This window comes from Lepidothrix coronata, unplaced genomic scaffold, assembly GCF_001604755.1.
Source record: "Lepidothrix coronata isolate B3197 unplaced genomic scaffold, Lepidothrix_coronata-1.0 Scaffold183, whole genome shotgun sequence".
Lineage (NCBI taxonomy): Eukaryota > Metazoa > Chordata > Aves > Passeriformes > Pipridae > Lepidothrix > Lepidothrix coronata.
The window spans coordinates 1791021-1810490 of NW_016690363.1; the positions used below are offsets into that span (position 1 = coordinate 1791021).

The 19470-nt window shown below is 44.5% G+C and overlaps 2 protein-coding genes across 8 annotated transcripts in view; one reads left to right on the forward strand and one right to left on the reverse strand.

Moving 5' to 3' along the window:
* Positions 1-3566: 3566 nt before the first annotated feature.
* Positions 3567-11563, reverse strand: MPC2 (mitochondrial pyruvate carrier 2). Its single transcript, XM_017830751.1, has 5 exons — positions 11352-11563; positions 7620-7660; positions 5766-5850; positions 4455-4566; positions 3567-3812 (listed from the first exon to the last, which is right to left on the reverse strand). Exons 1-5 carry the CDS (start codon positions 11455-11457, stop codon positions 3767-3769), a joined length of 390 nt encoding a protein of 129 aa, XP_017686240.1. The 5' UTR covers positions 11458-11563; the 3' UTR covers positions 3567-3766.
* Positions 11564-12150: 587 nt separating this feature from the next.
* DCAF6 (DDB1 and CUL4 associated factor 6) overlaps positions 12151-19470 on the forward strand; it is an 81666-nt gene continuing 74346 nt past the window's right edge. For 6 of the 7 annotated variants that reach the window (XM_017830728.1, XM_017830729.1, XM_017830730.1 and 3 more), the window contains exon 1: positions 12152-12281. In XM_017830728.1, coding sequence (XP_017686217.1) covers positions 12188-12281 — 94 coding nt within the window. In that variant the 5' untranslated portion in view covers positions 12152-12187. Of the gene's footprint in view, positions 12282-19470 lie in introns of all 7 variants that reach the window. The other variant, XM_017830727.1, reaches the window with a different exon arrangement.

Below are 19470 nucleotides of genomic sequence, written 5' to 3' on the forward strand. Positions count from 1 at the left end.
GTACACTGGAACAGGCTCCCCAGAGAAGTGGTCACAGCACCAAGCCTGACAGAGTTCAAGAAGTTTTGGACAACACTATCAGGCACATGACTCTTGGGGATGGTCCTGTGCAGGACCAGGAATTGGACTTGATGGTCCTGGTGGGTCCCTTCCAACTCAGCATATTCTGTGGTTCTGTGATTAGGAGCAGAATGAATCCTGCTGCTGCTGCTTTCCTTAACTACCAGGCTATTACTTCCCAACATTTGTTTTACACTTAATAATAAACTAATGCTTTTGATGTGGTTGATGGAGAACCTTGATTTTGATCTACTTGCATTCATGTCTGTACATCACCATCTTTCTCCCCAGGAAAGTATTTTCGAGTAAGAGGGAGAATTGCGATGAATGTAGTGATCAAAAACTTGCTGCTATGAGAAGATGGGGCTGGCCTTGCCTCTGAATTCTGCTACTAATGTTTGTTTCTTTTCCTGCTGGAATATACTGGAGAATCTGAGCACAATTCTGATGTGGTGCTAACTTTAGGAATCACACTAATCTGGTGCTAACTTTGGCAGACGTGCTGATCTGGTGCTGACTTTAGGAGAAACACTGATCTGGCTAATGCTGACTGATGTAAGGAGACACCTCCTTGCATGGCTTTTGTCTGGCTACGGGTACATAGATATTGCCTAGACTGAGGAGGCACCTTGCAGGGCTGCTTGGGTCCTCTTTGTGAAGGCAGAATGAGCTTTGAAGTATTTTTAAAAAACGCTGAACATCTTTTTAGAAAGAAACAAAAGTCTCTTCCCCCAGGAATGGCAGAAATCAGCCTGAATCCCTCTCCAGTGGTAGGGCTGTTCAATATTTTTTTTTGTCATGAAAATGTGAACAATGTAGCTATTAAGTAACAGATTGAAGTCAAAAGGACTTCAGGCATTGTGAGACAACACTTGTGAACTCTCTGTCCATCAGGTTATCTTATCTTGTTTAATGATATGATAACCTTGTGCTGGTGAACGGGACTGAGGGTGAGTTGGCTTACTTAGTAAAGTCACGGGAGACAGAGGACTTCTACTTCCTTGATGGGTAGAGCAAGCAGAGGTTAAAGTCAAACAAGGTCATTGTATCCTGACGTTGTGGTGACCAGAAGTTTAGCTCTGCTTGCTCTGCTGCTCCTTGCAGGTTAAAAAGAACAGCTTGAACTTTGAGGAGCACGAAGGGCATTGCCCTTGTCCTGCTGTAGGACTGCTGCCAGCTCTTTTTAGGACCATCTATTTTAAAAAGAAGTGCTGCATGCCAAGCTTGCAGCAGCCCAGCAGAGGAGTAGGTGCCTCTCTTGAGGCAGCAGCCTTGAGGAGTAAAACTAGGTGGGTCATTGCTCCTGGATAGTGGACCTGGGGAAGGTCTGTGTGATGGAAAAGACTTGCAATGAATTCTCTTTTATTCATTATGCAAACAAAACTGGGATCAATCTGAAATCTTCTTTATTTTTGAGTACCATAAATGAGTTTCAGGAGAAGGATTACAAATAATTGTAAGGTACCAATGGAAGTAATTTGATAGCTGTACTCAGTACATCAGATTTCCACTGCCCCTTCTGACTTCAGCAGTTGTTCTGTGGGGAAGATGGTCACCATGTTCACGAGGTGGCATTAAGAGCCATAACAGGGTGGCAAGTACGTCCCTGTAACTCATTGTCTGATGTGTCATTTACAACCAGAGACCTGCAGGGTTTTGTTTTCTCTCAGAGCTTTAGTGATATTTCAGTTTGTGACTAGAAGAGCTGTTATTAGGTTTTTAAACTTTTTAAACCTGTGAGAACTGTTTAGGTAACCATCTGTAACTGCAGTAAATGTGTATGTGCAACTTAGGAGCTACATCGCCTTAGAGTGGATTCACTGAGGTCAGGCACAGACTGATTGATTTGTAACCAAAACACCTTCAATCTGTATTGAAATCTTGTCTTGGAATTTTGCATTACTGATGTATCTGCCTGGGACCTCAAATGCTCTTATTGTATAGTAGGTGATGGAAATATTTTCTCTTTAAAACCACCAAAGTGGAGAAGATGGGTAAGACTTCTGGGCTGTTCTAGAATTTAGGTGACATTTTTATATGGGACACTACAAAATCATATTAACTACGCTCAGCAATTATACTCTTCTTGAGGCTTCTCTTTCCCTTCTCTTCACTGCCCTAAAGCTAATAAGCCCTTTCATTTACAGGTATTTTTGCACTCTAAAATCTAAGTTCCATGCCTTTGGAGATCAGTGTGCTGTGCAATGTCTTCTGTCTCCCTGCAATGCCAGCTGTTCTTATGTGGTAAATGTGATTGAAAACACAGTACACGGGTACTTGTCTTTTGTGAACCTCTGTCCTGGAGGTGTGCAAGAAAACAAACACCTGTAAGACAGGTGTATAATCTGTGTGAGGGAGCTAGATATGCATTGCATGGCCTGATTACTTGAAGAGCCAGTGTACCAACTGTTAGTGCTTTTGCTTTTACAGACTCATCTGGAAACAGTTATCTTGGATATTTTTTCTTGAATGGACTTCCATGTTTTGTATTGTAATCTTGTGAATATTTTAATACACTTTTTTTTTTTTCCCATTACTGGTTTGCTGGATGAATTTTACCTGGGTGAGGATTGGGAAGGGAGGGGGACTGAAATACAACACCTCTGTCTCTGGCAGTGTTCTTCAGTCACTGCAGTCTGTGTCCACTCAGCAACAACACAGCTGGAGAGCTCACCCTTGGAATTCACACCCTGTGTTACTGCTCCAGCTGGAAGAGCCAAGGAATGCAAGTGGAATTGTAGCAGAACACTACTGGCTTCACTGTGGGACAGCCTTTGAAGAAGGGGAGCTGACAGAGTATCAGGTGCATGCCTTGTAAGAATGGAAATTCTTTCCTTGGAGCGTCCTGCACAGATGCTTTGCACAGGATAACATAACATTGTACAAAGAGTGAAAAAGGAGGGGACCATCGGTGCCACAGCAAGGTGCAGTTCCTTTCCACCCCTGCCATGCTGGAGTGGTAACTCACATGAGGCTAGGGGAGAGTAGGGGTGGAGAGAGACATAAAATAGGACTTTGCAAAACTCCAGTGTTTCAAGGCATTCATTTTCATGAAAGCTCAATCCTGAAGAAGCTACCTGGTCCCTGTCATCTTCTCCCCTGGATATAAATTCCTGAGCTCTGGTACTTCAATGCAATGCTCTTCTGCTTCGAGTTATAAAGGATGACAGAAGCTAAAACACCAGTGGCACATACTAGTTTGTTCTCCTTTTGTTAGAGACAGTGGTGGCTGAGAAACAAATGAAGATACACATAACTGAAGCTGAAAAGAATGTCCTTAGCTACCAGGGAAGAGCATCACAGGGAACGAAATATGAATGCTACTGCTGGTTTCTGAAAGTGTGGTAAACCCCTGCCCAGGTCTGAGTGTGACAGGAAAGATCACTTCATTCTGAGGCTCTGGCTGTCACTCCTGGAGTCAGATAAGGTGAGACCCAGCAACTCATTCCAGGCACAGTCCACAGTCAGTGTCTCTTTAAAGAGACAATACAAACACACAGTTTTGCTTTGATTTAAAAGGTCGCCCTTTATTTAAATGTGTGGTGATACTTTTGTTATTTGCACTTAGAAAACATTTGCTCTCTAGGCATTTAAATTTCCTCTTTGATTTTTCTCTGAGGAAAAGCACATTAAAATTAGTGAAGCTGGGTCCCATGGGGATGGGTTTGTGCGTTGTTAGATTTGACCTGTTAGGTTAAGCATCTCTTTACTGCAGCTGCTCTTGTTGTTTTGCTTTTAGCTCCTGATTATACCTATAGGAAAAAAAAATAAAAGAGCACAGACTAAGAATAGAATAGTTACAATAACAGTGTCTTCCTAACAATCTGTTCAGCAGAGGAGGTTTAAAATTACAATGGGCTTGAGGGTGGAAACTCAGCATAGGATAGCTTAATTAATGTAAAAAGTTCCAAAGTAGCTAAGTTTGCTGCATTCCTGGCCAGTCCTGAAGCCAGAAAACTCCAAAGTTTCCTTCAAGAAATAATTAAAAAAAAATTGAAAAGTGCTGCTCTGCTTAAGAATCCTTTGATGCAGCTGGAACTGACAAGATTCAATGCTCAAAGCTGATAGAAGTGCACAGCTTATGAGGATGAAGTCTAGGCTGTTTGTCAGTCAGAACCACAGCTTTTAAATGCCTTAGACCCAGAAACTGCAGCTTACATGGAGCATTCCTTAACATGTGCTCTAGTTGGACTGAAGCTATTTAAATCTTCCCTCCGACTGAACTGGAAAACTAACAACGTAGCAAAAGAGTTGTGCAGTGTTCAATTAAGCATACAGTTCCTCTTGTCTGATGCACTGACATTGGGGCTGGCAGCATTTATGAACTCCTGGTTAAGAAGAGGTGGTTTGAATGCTCAGTTAGGGAATGTGGAGAAGCCCTTCTTAACACCTACCTCCATATCCGGAAGAGCTGAGAGCCACCGGCACAGCCAACAAAGAAGTTCACAGCAAACAGACTCCAGTTTTTAGGAATAATAACTAGAGAGTATCGTGACCAAATAAGGCCTGTTGAATCAAATGGAAGGTTTAAAGATGTTAATCCTTTAAAGCAAAATACTTGGACATTTCCCTAAGTTTGGAGACTGATACGTGGGCCAGTTTAAGTAGACGAGTTTTACAACTTCATGTTAGACAACTGCTTTTTTCATAATTACCTGTTTCTCAGTGATAAGTGCAGCAAGTGCCACTGAGATGGCTACAGGTATGTACTGCATTTTCCCAAAATAACTAGACAGTAAGGTCAATCGTAGTCTGAATATCAAACGAAAATCTCTGTACTCTACAGAGCAGAGACCTTAATTCTCCAGCACAGTTGCAGGGTAGTGGTATTTTGCTGTAGTATGTCCAGCTTGGATAGTTTAACCTGAAGAAAAGGAGGCTCAGGGGTGACCTTATCACTCTCTACAACTCCCTGAAAGGAGGTTGTAGCCAGGTGGGGTTTGGGCTCTGCTCTCAGGGAACAAGTGACAGACAGGACAAGAAGAAATGTCCCCAAGTTGTACTGACGGGGTTTAAATCAGATATCAGGAAAAAACATCTTCACTGAAAGGGTTGTCAGCATCGAAACAGGCTGCCCAGGGAAGTGGTGGAGTCATAAGTTGTGTAGATGTGTCATTTAGGGACATGGTTTAGTGGTGAGTTTGGCAGTGCTGGGTTATTGGTTGGATTCAATGATCTTAGAGGTCATTACAGACTATTGCTTCTGCCAGTGTGAACGTTCTTGGCAGACAGCAGTGCAGTAGTCCATGTACCACTGCTTCCAATTCCTTGTAACACTTGCAGATTCTTTCCAGTTGGTGTAAATACCCTACCATTCTTTAATCCCTAAAGTCTGTTTAAAAAAAGTCACTATATCCTGGCCTGATTTCAAAATTACTTGATCTGAAGCAAAAGAGGTCACTTAGAGGAATGAGTGGTCTCATGGTAACTTAAGGGATGAAGCTCATGTCCTAACTCTTAGCAATTTGGTCTGGGCAATTCCAAATTAAGACACATGTAGAAAACTGTTACATGATTACAGAACACTTACAGGTTTGATAAAAAGTGTACAGCTGTCCCAGAACTATCATCCAACAGCAATAGTGAGAGCTGGCATGTTATAGTTAAAGCCTTTCTGTAGAAGTGGATTAGTGCTGATGGAGGATTTGGAAAGGACTGTATTCAGGTTCAGAGATGGCAAAAACATGGAGTAACTGTGGCTTTACCTGTGGCCATTAGTACTGCAGACTGTGCTGTGCTGAGCTTTTCTGCTGGTCTGGCCATGTCAGCCAGTCCAGCACACACCAAACCCTGTAAAGAGAAATTCAGTGAGCACCAGTCCAGGACCTCCTGTAATGGGTCAAGGGATTTACAAGGGGAAGTTGCTTCACAGCTACATGCATTATGCAGGAGATGGGATGCATTCTGTGAGCAATTAGACTCTTGGAGACACCACCCACTTCCAGTCCCTTGTGGTAGGGATAAGGACACAGTTATGAGGGTTTCAACTGGCTGGCAATAAAATCCCAGGCAGTGGCAATTTTTTATTAATTCAAGAACAAGGTTAATTTTAGCACAGCTGCTTTCTTAACCAAACCTGGGGTTTTTTGCTGTAAGCAACAAGTAGATGCTTATCTAAATAAGGCCCTTATTCCTACGGTTCAGGCTAAGATATTGCTGGTAAAGATGTAGGTTTGACACCATATAGTCTTCACTCAGCTCCATTTAAAGGGGATAAAAGTGCTTCTTTTTAAATATAATTTCAGTAAAAGTGGAAAACTTCCAGGTGAACTGAGAAAGAGCTTGGCTGATCTACTTGACAATATTAGCAGTAAACTGCCTGATTTGTTTGTTGTGTTATTGCCCTCTACTGGACATATAATGTCATAGTCATGTTACAGGAGTTCACAAAAAAAATCCACAAAAATAGCCCCCCAAACCAAAATCCCACAAATAAGAGAGTCCTAATGCTTTTAATTCCATGACTGCCAGTAAGGACTCCATTGGCTCCAACCAAGAAACCAGTTTTCAAGGGAAGAGACTCCTGTGTGCTGCCTCACTTATGGGACTGGTGCCATGGGAGGGATGGACTTTTAACACTCCTGGGTACCTGAAGTAAATGTGCCTTGACCATCTGGAGGGAAAGTCTTTTTTAACTTCTCAGTGGAGACACCCACTGTGAGCTTAGAGAAGTATTTCTGTGTGCTCACAAGAGAAAAGGCAGCTGTGTATCAGCTCTTTTGACATGGCAGTGGTTGACACCAGCCTGCTGCTCAGGCTCAGGGAGAACCTCTGAGGAAGGGGAGGGTTTGACCACGGTTACTGCAGCTCCAGTCTAGACTGACAAAGAAACCAAGCTGTAGCTTAGACCATAAGGCAAGGCCTGTGGCCTGTGAAAAGCTGGAGTTCACAATGGCAAAGTGAGGAACCAGCTGGCAGTAGCAAGAGCAGGTGACATCCTTGCTGGTTATCAAACAGCTTTGTGGGCTTGGAGGTGGTTTGTTTTATCTGTGCCAATACAACAACTAGGAGGAGTACAGCGAATTAGGAGGAGGCAAACACTTCACCTGGGCACAAACAGAGCCCAGAGGTGCAGCCAAGTGGGAAGTGGAACCTCACGGGAGGCAGAGAGCCACTGACAGTCAAAATGGCAGCTGCCTTTTTCTTCTGCTTTCTCAAGACTACCTTGCACTCTGACATGCTTTAACCTACCTTCAAGCTTAGGAGGCCTAGGAATTTAGCTTCCATAAGATACTCTTCAAATTCCTCAGTCTCTGAAGAGATACATGCTTTAGGAGTTTTGCATTATGCCAGCTCATGCCTACCTGGAGCTAGTGTTCCACAAGAGAAAGCTTTTGTGAAACTTGCAGTGAAAAGTACAGTTTTTCCACAAAGAATTTTCTCCCTGCATGTTGTGCTCTGGGTTACCAGGGTTAATTTTGTTCCTCCACATATATTAAAAATTAGAACCTCAGTGCTGAATCTTTCTGTAGGCTCAGATATCTGCTGGGAAACTATTGCTTTCTCAAGTGGATTGCTGCTGATTGACACCCAGACACCAGCTGGGATCTTATACTTACCCATTTCATAACCGGTGCCCAGAAAAACACTGTCTTGGGACCTGAGGGAGTGGGGGAGGAAACAGAAAAGAAGTTAAATTATTCAGTGAGATGCAGTAGCTATTTTAATACCCACAGTAAGTTTGGGTTGTTTTGGGGCTTTTTTAAATAATGAATTGTGTGTATTAGCACAGTTTCTACCACTGTACAAGCTCTAGCACCTTATATCCATAGTTCATCAACCTTCAGTTGTGTAATCAGGCCACACACTTCTGCAACAGGTGAGTAGGATTTTGCATGTCCATTTTTAAGCAACTGAGGACACCAGAGCAGGCAAAGTTGATTTATGAGTGAAAAGAGTTAAGATAAGGCCTAGGAATAGTGAAAACAGTTTCCAAAGAATGATTAAAACTTCCTTTACAGCTGGACTAACAGAAATAGTATTTTAAATCTTTGCAAACTGAATATTGTAAACTAAAACTCAAAAATATTTTATTACTAGGACTGTAACAAGCCAGTCCCTCCTTCCTTTCCGAAATCACAGTCCACCTCTTCACGCTACAGGCATTAGATGGTTCAAGTGAGAGCACAAATCACAAATAGAAGCAGCAGTAAGTGTCACAAGGAGAGTGTTCTCTGACCTGTACCTCTCAATAGCCTTGTCTTCCTGGCAGAAATAAGGCTTCAAACCCACACCCCAGGAATCTACCAGGAGGCAAAGGAGGATTATGGAGGAAGAGTTAAAAATCTCCAGGAGAAAGGGAGAAAAATCAATGCAATGGGGTCTGGGGGAAAACAGCTCTCTTACAAATACATGTATCTTGCAGTGTTGCCAAAGTGGCAACTGGTTGGTTAAAACAAAGCAGTGTAAAGCCACGGCTACAACCATGCCAGAAATCATTAATCCAAGAGTACTGCTCCAAGTCTTGAATGGGAGCCCACGACTCAAAGCACTGGATGACAGTCAGGACACTGGTTCCAGTTCCATCAGAACACGGGGTTTAGGTCTCAGTGTGCCACTGTTCACCACTCTGGGAACATCCAACATGAAGCCAAGTTTTCACTGTAACATGTAACAGGTGTCAAACACGTTATATATGAGTAATCACTTTGCTTGCTTTTTATGTGAGCTACTTTTTCAATAACAATTCAGCCTTAAAAAGACCTTGCAGCGACTGTTTGCACTGTTTTAAGCACCCTCAAGTTTAAAACTGTGACATGGGGAAAATGTGACCGCTGCGTTTCTACAGCAGGCACCTGTGAAGCAACTCATAATTTGGGGGGATAAGAGTGTCACAAATATCACCTGCTCTAAAGGCAACTAGGACCTCAAAAGGGCAGGGCAGAAAGCCACAAAAACTGGCCTGGCTGCTTTGTATAAAGCCCTCTTTAACCCACGCTGCTTGCGATCAAGCTTCACGCCGCAGTTAATAACTACTAGCATGTTACTTTTTATCTAATATTGCTGAATAAATACAGTATTATCCCTTAAAGATACAAACTTAAGTTGCTGTTCTCTTAGGCAGCTGCTCAGTGTAGCAGTATCAGGCTGCAAATACAGATTGTTACAAATCAGTCTCACAGAGGCCCTCTGTAAACGGCTTTAATCCCTATCATTTAATTTATTCTAAAAGACAAATTCAGATTTGGAGTACTAGAGAATGTGGGGTGAGTATAAATTATTAAACTGACATCCCATAAACAGCCACTAAAGTTCTCAAGAAGACTGACGCTAATTTTTATTAATAATAGATAAATAACTTGATCGTTTAAAACTGCTGACTACAGAAGTAAGAAACAGTGCAAGAAGGTACAAAGGGAAGGTACCAATCCAAGCTGGTAATTAGGGAATACTTTCAAATCTGCCTGGAGCAGAACACCTCTCCTGGAAGCACTCCAGCAAGCACCCAGCCAGGGAAAGCTCTTCCCTGATCCTGACATCCAGAATTTCTCAAGGAGGAATTCGACAGCAGCATATCAGAGCAGGGGGAATAGCAGAGGCTCACCTGGATATCACAGGTGTGACCAGTTTATAGGATTTATGACTTCTAATTAAATGCAAGAAGTCTTTGTGCTGAAAAGTTTGGTTTAATCAGGCAAAGTGAACCCAAAAGGCCAAAGGGGAGGGGGGACAAGTTGAGCCCAGGCTTTCCTGTGGCAGCCTGGGGAGTTGGTGTGCCAGGCCCTCCACTGTCCTCCAGCAGTGCCAGCCAAAGAAACAGATTTTCAGACCAGGCATCAATTATCTCGCTGGAAGCTTTCTTTGTGCCAGGAAAGAAGAAAGCACATTCTCCATCCCTCACAAGTGATTCATAATTCCACGACAATGACACTTATATTCCTAAATTAGACTAGAAATCAGGATATCACCAGAGATAAAATGCCAGCCTTTCATTTTTAACCTACTTTTTTTTTTTTTTCCTAGTCAGAGTGACACCTATTGCATAACTTTCTCACAGACACACCTTCAAGATGTTCAGAGCTGAATCAGAAGTGGCAAAGGTTCAGTTTCAGGACCTGCTTAGGGCTTTTCTCATGCAGATAGATGTGTGTGTATGTATATATACATATACATACATACATACACACACACAAAGAGTCCATGAAAAAGGATTTATTAATTACAACGTTATGGTGGTGAACAAAAGTGGCCCATGGGCAGTTCCATGAAGTGAAAAGCACTGCAAAAGAACCCCCAAAGCCTTATTCAGTTACTACTGCAGGTCTGATGAACAAGGAACACAAATATTCCCAGTGCTTTCTGTGCCTTGTATCCAATAAAAGCAGCTTCCATCTGCTTTTCTCACAGATTGAACGTGTCTCTCAGCACCTTTACAATGGAAGTGTTGGATATATTGGCTTTTCATATATAAAAATACATTAGTATTAAATATATTGGCCTAGTGTATTCAGTATAAGCCAAACATTTTGAGAACTGCAGTTTTTTCACTCTTTGTGATTTCTGTAGAGAAACAATTTTCCTCCCAAGAAAGAACCGTTTCAAGAGGACAGACTGAAAGCCAAAGTCCATTTTCACAGTGCATATTCCAGATGGGTCAAGAGTCAAGGATGCCTATCCCACAGACAGGAAACAGTGGGAACAGCAGCCTATAGAATTCCAGGATTTTATCGAGGACTGCTTTCAATTGCCCGACAGTTTGTTTACAGGACAAACACCACCTAAATGGCACCGAAGGAGATCATTTTACAAGAGGCTTCTCCCTAATAACACAGTCTCCCCTGTTTGCTCATGCAAAGGCAAGTCGTAGGTCAGGCGAGGGGAGCTCATTCCAGGGAAATTCCTTACCCACAGCAGCCCTGTCAGCGCTCTCCCCCGTCCCTGGAAGTGTCCAAGGCCAGGCTGGATGGGGCTCCGAGCACCTTGGTCTGCTGGGAGGTGTCCCTGCCCTTGGCAGGGGGGTTGGAACGAGATGCTCTTTAAGGTCCCTTCCAACCTGAACCATGCCGTGATTCCACGAGCCTATTTTCCATTCTGTTTCCTCAGCACATCCACTTGGCTGCGGGGGCCTCCAGGCTCCTTTGGAAGCATCGAATTCCCCGGGACGGGCTCTGGCAGCGCCGCCGCTCCCCGCGAGCGCCGTGACAGCGACACCCGGATGGGACCACTCGTGTGGCGCCCGCCTTTTTGTATTTCCCCTTCCCAGACACATCCACGTCCCCGTTAAGGAGCGGAGCCACCGCACCCGCGTCCCCGCTCCCGCCCCCCGCCCAAGGTGACCCCCCGCGCGTTACCCGCCGGGTGGTTGTAGAAGGGCCGGAACCGCGGCGGCAGCATGAGCTCGATGCGGTCGAGCAGGCGGTGGTAGGAGGCTCGGAGCCCCGTGGCGGCGGCGGCCATGGCGAGACGAGCGGGGCGAGCGGGGACCGAACGGAGGCGACCAAAGGGGACCGCGGAGACAGCGGGGACCGACTGCGCGTCCTTCCCCCGCCGGCCGCGCCCCCGCCGGTCCCGCGCGCTGATTGGCTGCCCCCGCAGGGGGTGGGGCGGGGCGGGGCGCTGAGCGCAGAGCCATTGGCTGAGCGGGCTGGCCCCGCCCCCTGAGGAGATCTGGCGCGCCGTCCGCCCGCGGGAAGGGCACCGGCGCCCGGCTCAAAGATGGCCGCCGGCGGGGCGGCTTCACTCTCCCGCTCAAGATGGCCGGTGCGGTGGAACCTTAATAAACCCAAATCCAAGATGGCGGCCTTGAGGCTTCGCCCCGGTTTGACTCCAGAGAGCCGGTTCGGCGGCCGGCCACGCCTACGCCTGACCTCACTTGGGGCCGGGGTGACGTCACTGTCTCTCGCGAGACGCGCGTCAGTCCCGGCGCCCCCGCTCCCCCCCCGATAGGCGTGTCCCGCCGCGTGCCCGGTGGGCGTGTCCCGCTGCCGGCCCCGCCCCCCGGCTCGCGGTCGGCGGCGGGGCGCGCGGCGGGCGCGGGGCGCGCGCGGGGCCCGCTCGGCGGTTCCCATGGTGATCGCGCGCGCCGGCCCGTCCCGGCGCTCCATCGGCCCGACCCCCATCCCGACCCCCATCCCGACCCTCATCCCGATCCATCACCGACCCGCTCCCCCCGACACCGCGCGGGGCCATGTCCCGCGGGCGCTGCCCGCACCTGCTCTGGGACGTGCAGAAGCGGAGCCTGGGGCTGGAGGAGCCCGGATTGCTGCGGAGGCACTACCTCGGTAAGGGCGGGCGGGACGGGGGGTGGGAGCCCTTCCTGGCGCCCCGCGAAAGTGAGGAGGGGGCCGGGAGCCCCTTCCCGGCGCTGCCGCTCCGCCCCTCGGCCGCGCTGTCCCGCAGCTCCCAAGTTTCCTTGGACACCCCCCAACATTCCGCTCGACTCATCCCATCCCACCCCGGGGGTGCTCCGGGACCTCCGTCCCCCGCCCCAACCCCCGGCGGTGCCCCAGGACCCGGCGGTCCCTCCGCTTCCCGGAGGAACTGTTGCACGCGGGGATCCAGCGGGGAACTTGGGCGGCGGCGGCTCGGGATAGCCCCGGGATCACCCTCGGAGGCCGGGCAGGGTCCGGGTTTGCCGGGAACAAAGCGCGTGAACGCCCGTGGGATAATGGCGCGGGCGATCCCGGGGTGTTCCCGGGGGTTCGGGAGCCGGGACGCGCCCGGTGCCGCCCGATCCAGCCGGGATTTGTGTCCCCGGCTCTCCAGCCCCGCACTGCCCTCGCTCCCACACCCCATCCAGGTTATTTCCACTTTGGAAGTTGAACCCAGCGCTACTTTCAGTTCGCGAGGCCGCGGGGACGTTCCCGTGCTGTAGAAGGAACTATCGGTGTGTTCTTTGTCATGGCGCAGGTTTCGTGCGAAACGTTACCAAAAATATTTAAAAAAAACCCACTCCGCAATATTTATTCCCGTGGCTTTGGAGGTGTGGCGATCCATCGTAGTGCCGCCGTGGGTTTTTGGGGAGGGAGGGGGTAGCTCTCCAGGGAAAATGGGTTGTTCTTTTGTGCTCGAGTGGCAAAACAATTCCTGCCTTTGAGTCGAAACCTCCGAGTGCTCGAGATGGAGCTGATTTACAGCGCTGTAAAACGTGTGTCTTCTTGTGCCTCCCAGGCGTCTCTGACCGTGGACGGTATTGGTTTTCCTCTTGTTTCGTGGTGGAATTTAAGGTGGGATATCACATTACCGAGCCTAACTCGGTAGTTTTCTGCCCGTGGTCCCTGAGCACTCAGTAATCCACCGAAGGAAATCAAGGTCATTGCTGGTTGGTTTTCACACCAGCGAGGGGGGTGTGTGTGTGTGGATGTGTGTGTGTGTGTGTGTGTGTGTCTGTAGCACCCACATGCACAGAAGTCCCTTGGAAAGGAATTTTGAAGCCCTAAAATTAAAAAAATCCTAATGGTCTAACTGCTTTTGACTTTCGTTATGTCTCGACAGCTGCTTTTGGTCAAGTCTTAGCTGAGGATTGTCCTAACTTTTAGTGATCAGTCCTTCTGACTGAATTTGGGTTTTTTGGGGGGGGGTTGGGGTTTTGTTTAGTTTTGTTTTTGTTTGGTTTGGGTTTTTTTTCTGCTCCAGTCAGAGCAGAAAAGCTCAGTGTTGAAATTAGGACCGTAGTGTGCAGATTCTGAAGAAGCGCTGTAAGACCTTTTTGGTCTTTTCTCTTTTGATATTGCATGATTGTGTCTCTGACAGCTGAAGTATTAAGATTTGATCAGTTGAAATCATCCTCCTGGATTTACTAAGATCTCTTTTCTGGATGCTGCTCCAATAAAATGTACATAACTTTAGCTAAGAACAAAATTCCTCTGGTGGCTTAAGGTTAAGGTCTCGCATTTACTGTTTTTCATTTAACCTAAACAACTTCAGTAGCTTTATTGCCTTGAGAAAATAGGACCTGGGAGAGCCTTCCCACTGAATTATGTTGAGATCCATGCCGGAGGTGGCAGGAGATACTCAGTCCTTACTGACTCCTGCTTTTAAAGAAGGGGTTGGTACATGGTGTGCTTGTCTTATGGAGCCACTGCACTTTTGCTCAAAATGGTGTTTATGGCCTTAATAAACCAGGTGTGGTTGCTTGTGTGCAGACTTACAAGACAACAGGCCCATTGTTGTGCCTTTTTGTAGTTTACTGTATATGTGGGTCTTTTCCCTTTCAGACTTTGGCAGTTCCATGTAGAAGCTTTGTTGTTTGGATGGGTAGCCCTGGTTGTTGGTCATTGCTCCCTGATCTGAACGGGAAGGAAGGTTTCTTCCTATTCATAATTTTTTTAATAACGTTTCAGCAGTGTGACTGACAGAACAAGTGCAAGTCAAGCATTTCATTTTGACTTAGAAATAGTATTGGGAGACTTGAGGCACTGCCCACGTGCATTTTTTTTTTTTGCTTTTTGTTTGTTTGGGTGGATTTTTTTTTAGTAAATTTGTCAAAGCCATTATGGATGTCAGTACAAAATTAAGAAGTTTATGTATATCTTCATTGTCTGCTGCTGTTTTTCAGCCACCAAATCAGATGAGAACCTTTATAGCAAGTCCATAACTACCAATGCAGTTCACAGTGTGTTGGAGGGAAGAGGTGTCTGTGTGGATGGTGATGGCATAGTGAAACATTAATTAGGATAAAATCATAGTGTTATGCTGCGGTGCAAAGTACCAGAAATATTGAAAGCGAGACTGTATTGAAGGAAGACATCTGAGAACTAATTGCTGTTTCCTATTTACTCCGTGTTTTAGTTTCATGTGAACTGGCAATCAAGTGACACTCTATTTATAGCCCCTTTCAGCTTTCGAAAACAGCTGCTCCAGGAAGGATGTGTGCATCGCATTGTACCTTTCCCTGTGGGTAATTCACCCGCAGAATTTATGTCCTTGCAAAACCCTGTCTGATTTTGCAGGATCCCTAAATAATTGCTCTGAATCCTAGTCAGTTCTGGACGGAGTTCCACAGAAACACCTCGTGAAGGTGGGGCAATACAAGCGTGCCTGGGACGTGTCCTTCAGAGGTTGTCCCTTGGTGAGAATTCCCGCTGTGGTGAGAGGGAGAATGTGGGTCTTAGCAATGTGTCTGTTAGCTACGTTTTCTTCAGCATTTGTAGGCTAATTAGTCTCAGTTTCAGACAGTGCTTGTGTCTGTATCTGAAGTCTCCAGAGAAAGCCAATCCTCAGGGAGGGCTGTCAGTAACTCTTCTCTTGGATTCAGTTTGGGCGTCCTCTTAGCCCAGTGCTCGTGGGAGGAGTCCTGCTGCTGGGTCACCGATGAAAACTGGGTATCGGTGGACTCGCAGTTGTTAAAAACATCACGTTGCTTTTACACTGGAAAACATTGATAGTAAACTGTAGCACTTAAATTAGTGAAGCACTTAAGTTCTGCTTTGAAACTGGCAAGTGTAATTATCAGCAGCGATACTTTCAGAAGACTCTCAGAACCTTTGTTGCAATTTTGCATCGTTCTTTCAGTGACTCGTGGACTTGTAGGTTCTCATAACAGGGGAAGTGCTCAGTGCCAGCACAATAAAAGGCCTCTATGTGGATTAAATACAGCATATAATGATTTGACTGGAGAAATGGCAGCATGGGTTTGTTGCAAGAAAGAAGGGATCCATAATTTCCCTGAAGTATTTAATGTGATGGTATTATTTATTTGTATTTATTTGCTTTCCTGTGAAGGGTCATGCTGGTGAGAGTGGCTCTGTTTAGCCAGTAGGAACAATGAAGACTTTTCCTTTTCTTTTCCTTTTTTTGTTAGTTTGTTTTGGGGGTTTTGTTTGTTTGTTTGTTTGTTATTTTTCTTATCTGACATAGCAGGTTATCCAGAGAAAGTCTGCCAGTCTAAAATAGTCTGTAGAGAGGAACTGATGCTGGTTTTTAGCTTGGAGTTGGAAGTTGTGGTGCTTGATAGAATGGAAGCAAATATCAAAATAATCAGTTCTTCCCAATCTGTGATATCCCTGTTCACATACTATATTCTGAAATCTTCTTTTCGTGTGATGTGAAATTTTTAAGCTTACCAGATATCTTAGAGATAGAACTGTGATGTCTGAGCTTCCACTCCCCCCTCTTTAAAGATTGTTTCACATCTTACTAAGTTTTTATCATCCTGTTATTTAAGATTGGGGGAAGGTTTGCAATGTACAAATTCACTGCAAGAAAACCAGTAGTGAGGTTCATCGAGGTCAAATTTTGTAAAGTTTCAACAGTTCTTACTAAAAAGACAGCTGTGAATACATTATGTAGGTAGGGAGAACTTACTGGGAACTACTTAGGTTTCAGTAGTTCCCCCTCTTTACAGAGATGAACCATAGTGAAAGCAAAACTAATTAGAGTTTTAAAGTAAGTTGATTGCCCGGCTCACTGGCAGGGTTGAAAAACAGGAAAAACAGGCGAGTGCAGCTGTTTACATGCATGGACAACTTATTAGTTTTGATATTGACTGTGTCACATTCATTAACATATTAGTTTATAAAACCAGTAGTGGTTTGTGGAATGTAGATAGAATTTGGTTCTTCCTAAAATATGTTGCCCTGGGTGTGAGAGTGAAGTCAGTTCCTTAAAGTGCTGTAAACTTTCATTCTCTCTTTTGCTTTTCTTGAACAAACAAACAAACAAACAAACACAAAACCCAGCAGAATGGAAACTGGAACGCTAGGGAGAACAACCAGAAAGAGAGGTGCTGTTTTGCCCAGTTTTTGCTCCAGCTATATTTGAACATGTGGTGTCTTGGTCTTTGAAAATAACGCAGAGTAAGAAGGGTTAGACAGCTTTGCTATGATCAGCTTTGTAGCTGGTGCTCTTGCAGACTTGGCAATGGTCACAGTGTATTTAATCAACCTTTCTTCTTTAATTCTTTGCATAATACCTTTGATGTTTAGTTATTTTCAGGTGGACTGTTACATTTCTAAATGTAACCTCCTAAACCTCCTGTATTAATTTTCTCTTCCAACGTGAGTTAAAAACACTCATCTGTCACAGCTAAGCTCCAGAACTGCTAGAGGGGGTTTATGTTATATTTTTCTTCTACAAGTCTATCAAATTAACTTCTGCTTGAAGAAGGACCATTATAAATTAGCCTGATTGCCTGATTATGAGGACACAAATCTGCTGTTTCAATGTAAACAGTGTAACTTCCTGATGTGCATCATTTTCCACTGCACTTCAGTGTGTGCCCAGAAACCAGTTCTGCAGTGATGTATTCTGTCACACACCAAGTGGGAAACTGGACTGACTGAAGATTTGGGAAAGATATAGCTCAGCTATATCTTCTTCAGATTTTTTTCATCAGAGATGTTTTCTGAATAATAGAAAAAGGCAGAGTCAGAATTGAAATTCACGGTGTAATAAATGAATTAGAGGAAAATACATCTGTGAGACATCTTTAACATGCTCGATCTAATTTTGGAAGGAGGCAGGAAACATGAGGAAAGCAGGAAATTTGGTACAGTCATTGGATTTTCACTGGTTGTGTAGAAAAGTTTAAGACATATAAGAGCATTGCAGAAAAGAGATGTTACTTCTTAATTGAAATAAACACAAGAGAGTACACTGATCAAGTATTGCCTTAAACTGGATATGTTTGGAGTTTTTTCCCTCCCCTGTTAATAAAAGCAAGACTTAGTGACTACAGTCCTTAAAAAATTACAGATGAGCAATTCCAAGAACAATGTGTCATCGGGACCTGTTGATAACAAATTGAATTTGGAGGAGTTTAATAAAGAGACTGTGTCTGAAACGAATTCCCTGATATTATCTCGTTTAAATTGGTCCCGAGGAACAGAAAGGCACAATGTGTACATCTCAAACAGCTTTTGGGAAAAGATGTTAGGGCTGATCCCAGCATACAAGATTAATGATTTTTTTTTCCTCTACTTCGAAGTAAATCACCTCAGATAATAAATACACCCAGATTAAATGCTTTAATATCAGTAAAGGAAAATAAAAGCATAGCATAGGAGAATCATCTGGACAAGGGAACAAATCAACGCTGGGTGGTTATAATTTGGTACATAGCAGAAGACCAGAAAGAGATGTGAGCTGGAGGGAGGATAAGGTTGGATGAGTATTCCTGGTGCCTGAGTGCTGAATACTTAGTTTTAATTTCAGTCTAATCAGCCTTCTGTTATCTTTAGGATTATTTCCCTTGTAGACTAACCGAGCTATGGAGGTGGAGGTGCAGGAGCCAGTTGGACCTGCAAGTAAATTTGGACCTCTAAGTAAATTTGATAGCTTGTTTTGCTATTATCTCGGAAATCTTTGCTTGTAGTTAATATCATTGACCTTTTTTCAGTTACGTCTTTCCTGTGTGTTTTGTGGTTTAATTGATACTGTTTGTGCTACTACTTTTGTCTCCTCAGTGTTGTCCAATTTTGCTACTTCTGTGACAACATGTTGATGATAATTTTTAGGTATTTTCTTTTCTAAAAAAAATACATGCAGGATCTGGGATTACTCGGTGCCTTCTGTCACTCTGTCCTGAATAAAGAGAATAAATTCCAGTGTTTGTTTTTAGGATGCTGGGGATTGATGGGAGTACAGTTTCTGCTTTTTATGTACTAACATCAATTTGTAAAAAACTGTAGACCCTTACAGATCACACTTTTATGTTCTTCAGTGGCACTAGTTTGCAGAAACTTGGTTTTGGGGTTTTGTTTTTTCCTTTTCTTTTTTTTTTTTAATACTACTGTGTAGATCAGATATTGTTATCAATTAACTTATTGAGTTTTGATGTTTTAATTTAATAAATGACCAAAATTTTTGCTGCTGTTTGATTTTGACATATGACAACAACATTAACAGAAGGTGGATTTCTGGCTTTGCATTCAGCTGGAAGGAAATGATCAAAAATTGGTACAGCTGTTTGAGATTGCTGTTTTCCGTCCCTCAAAAATTGAAGAGGCATTTTGTGTTTTTGCAGTTTTGCTTGAAATGGGCTGAAGTATGCAGATGTACTTGTGCTTTTTGATTTTAAGGGATTAACCTTACGTGTAATGTCTGTGCACTGAACATTAATCATGTGTGTTAGTGGCTGCCAAGAAGTGTGAGTGTGTTGTAGGCCTTGCATGTATAATTATTATATTTGAATTAGTCTCAGGATGCAAATGTATTTGCTTTATATTCTTTGGAGCCTCAGTGTTCTCATGCAAACAGCTGGAAACTGCAGAGGTTTGTGTGCACTTCAAACATATTTTCATTTTTGATTGCAATATTTCATCGAATTTACATTGTGTGCTATTAAAGACAATCTTTGTACCAGGAATGTGCTTGCTTTGTAAATAACTGCCTGTGTCTTGATCCTGAGTGTTTCAGACAGCTCTGTAGTTAAGTTGTACCTTGATCTTCTAATAATGAGCTTTGGTTACATGAAAGCTGTCTCCTGCTGCAAAAACAAGTCGTGTACAACGTGTACTGGATTTGTATTTC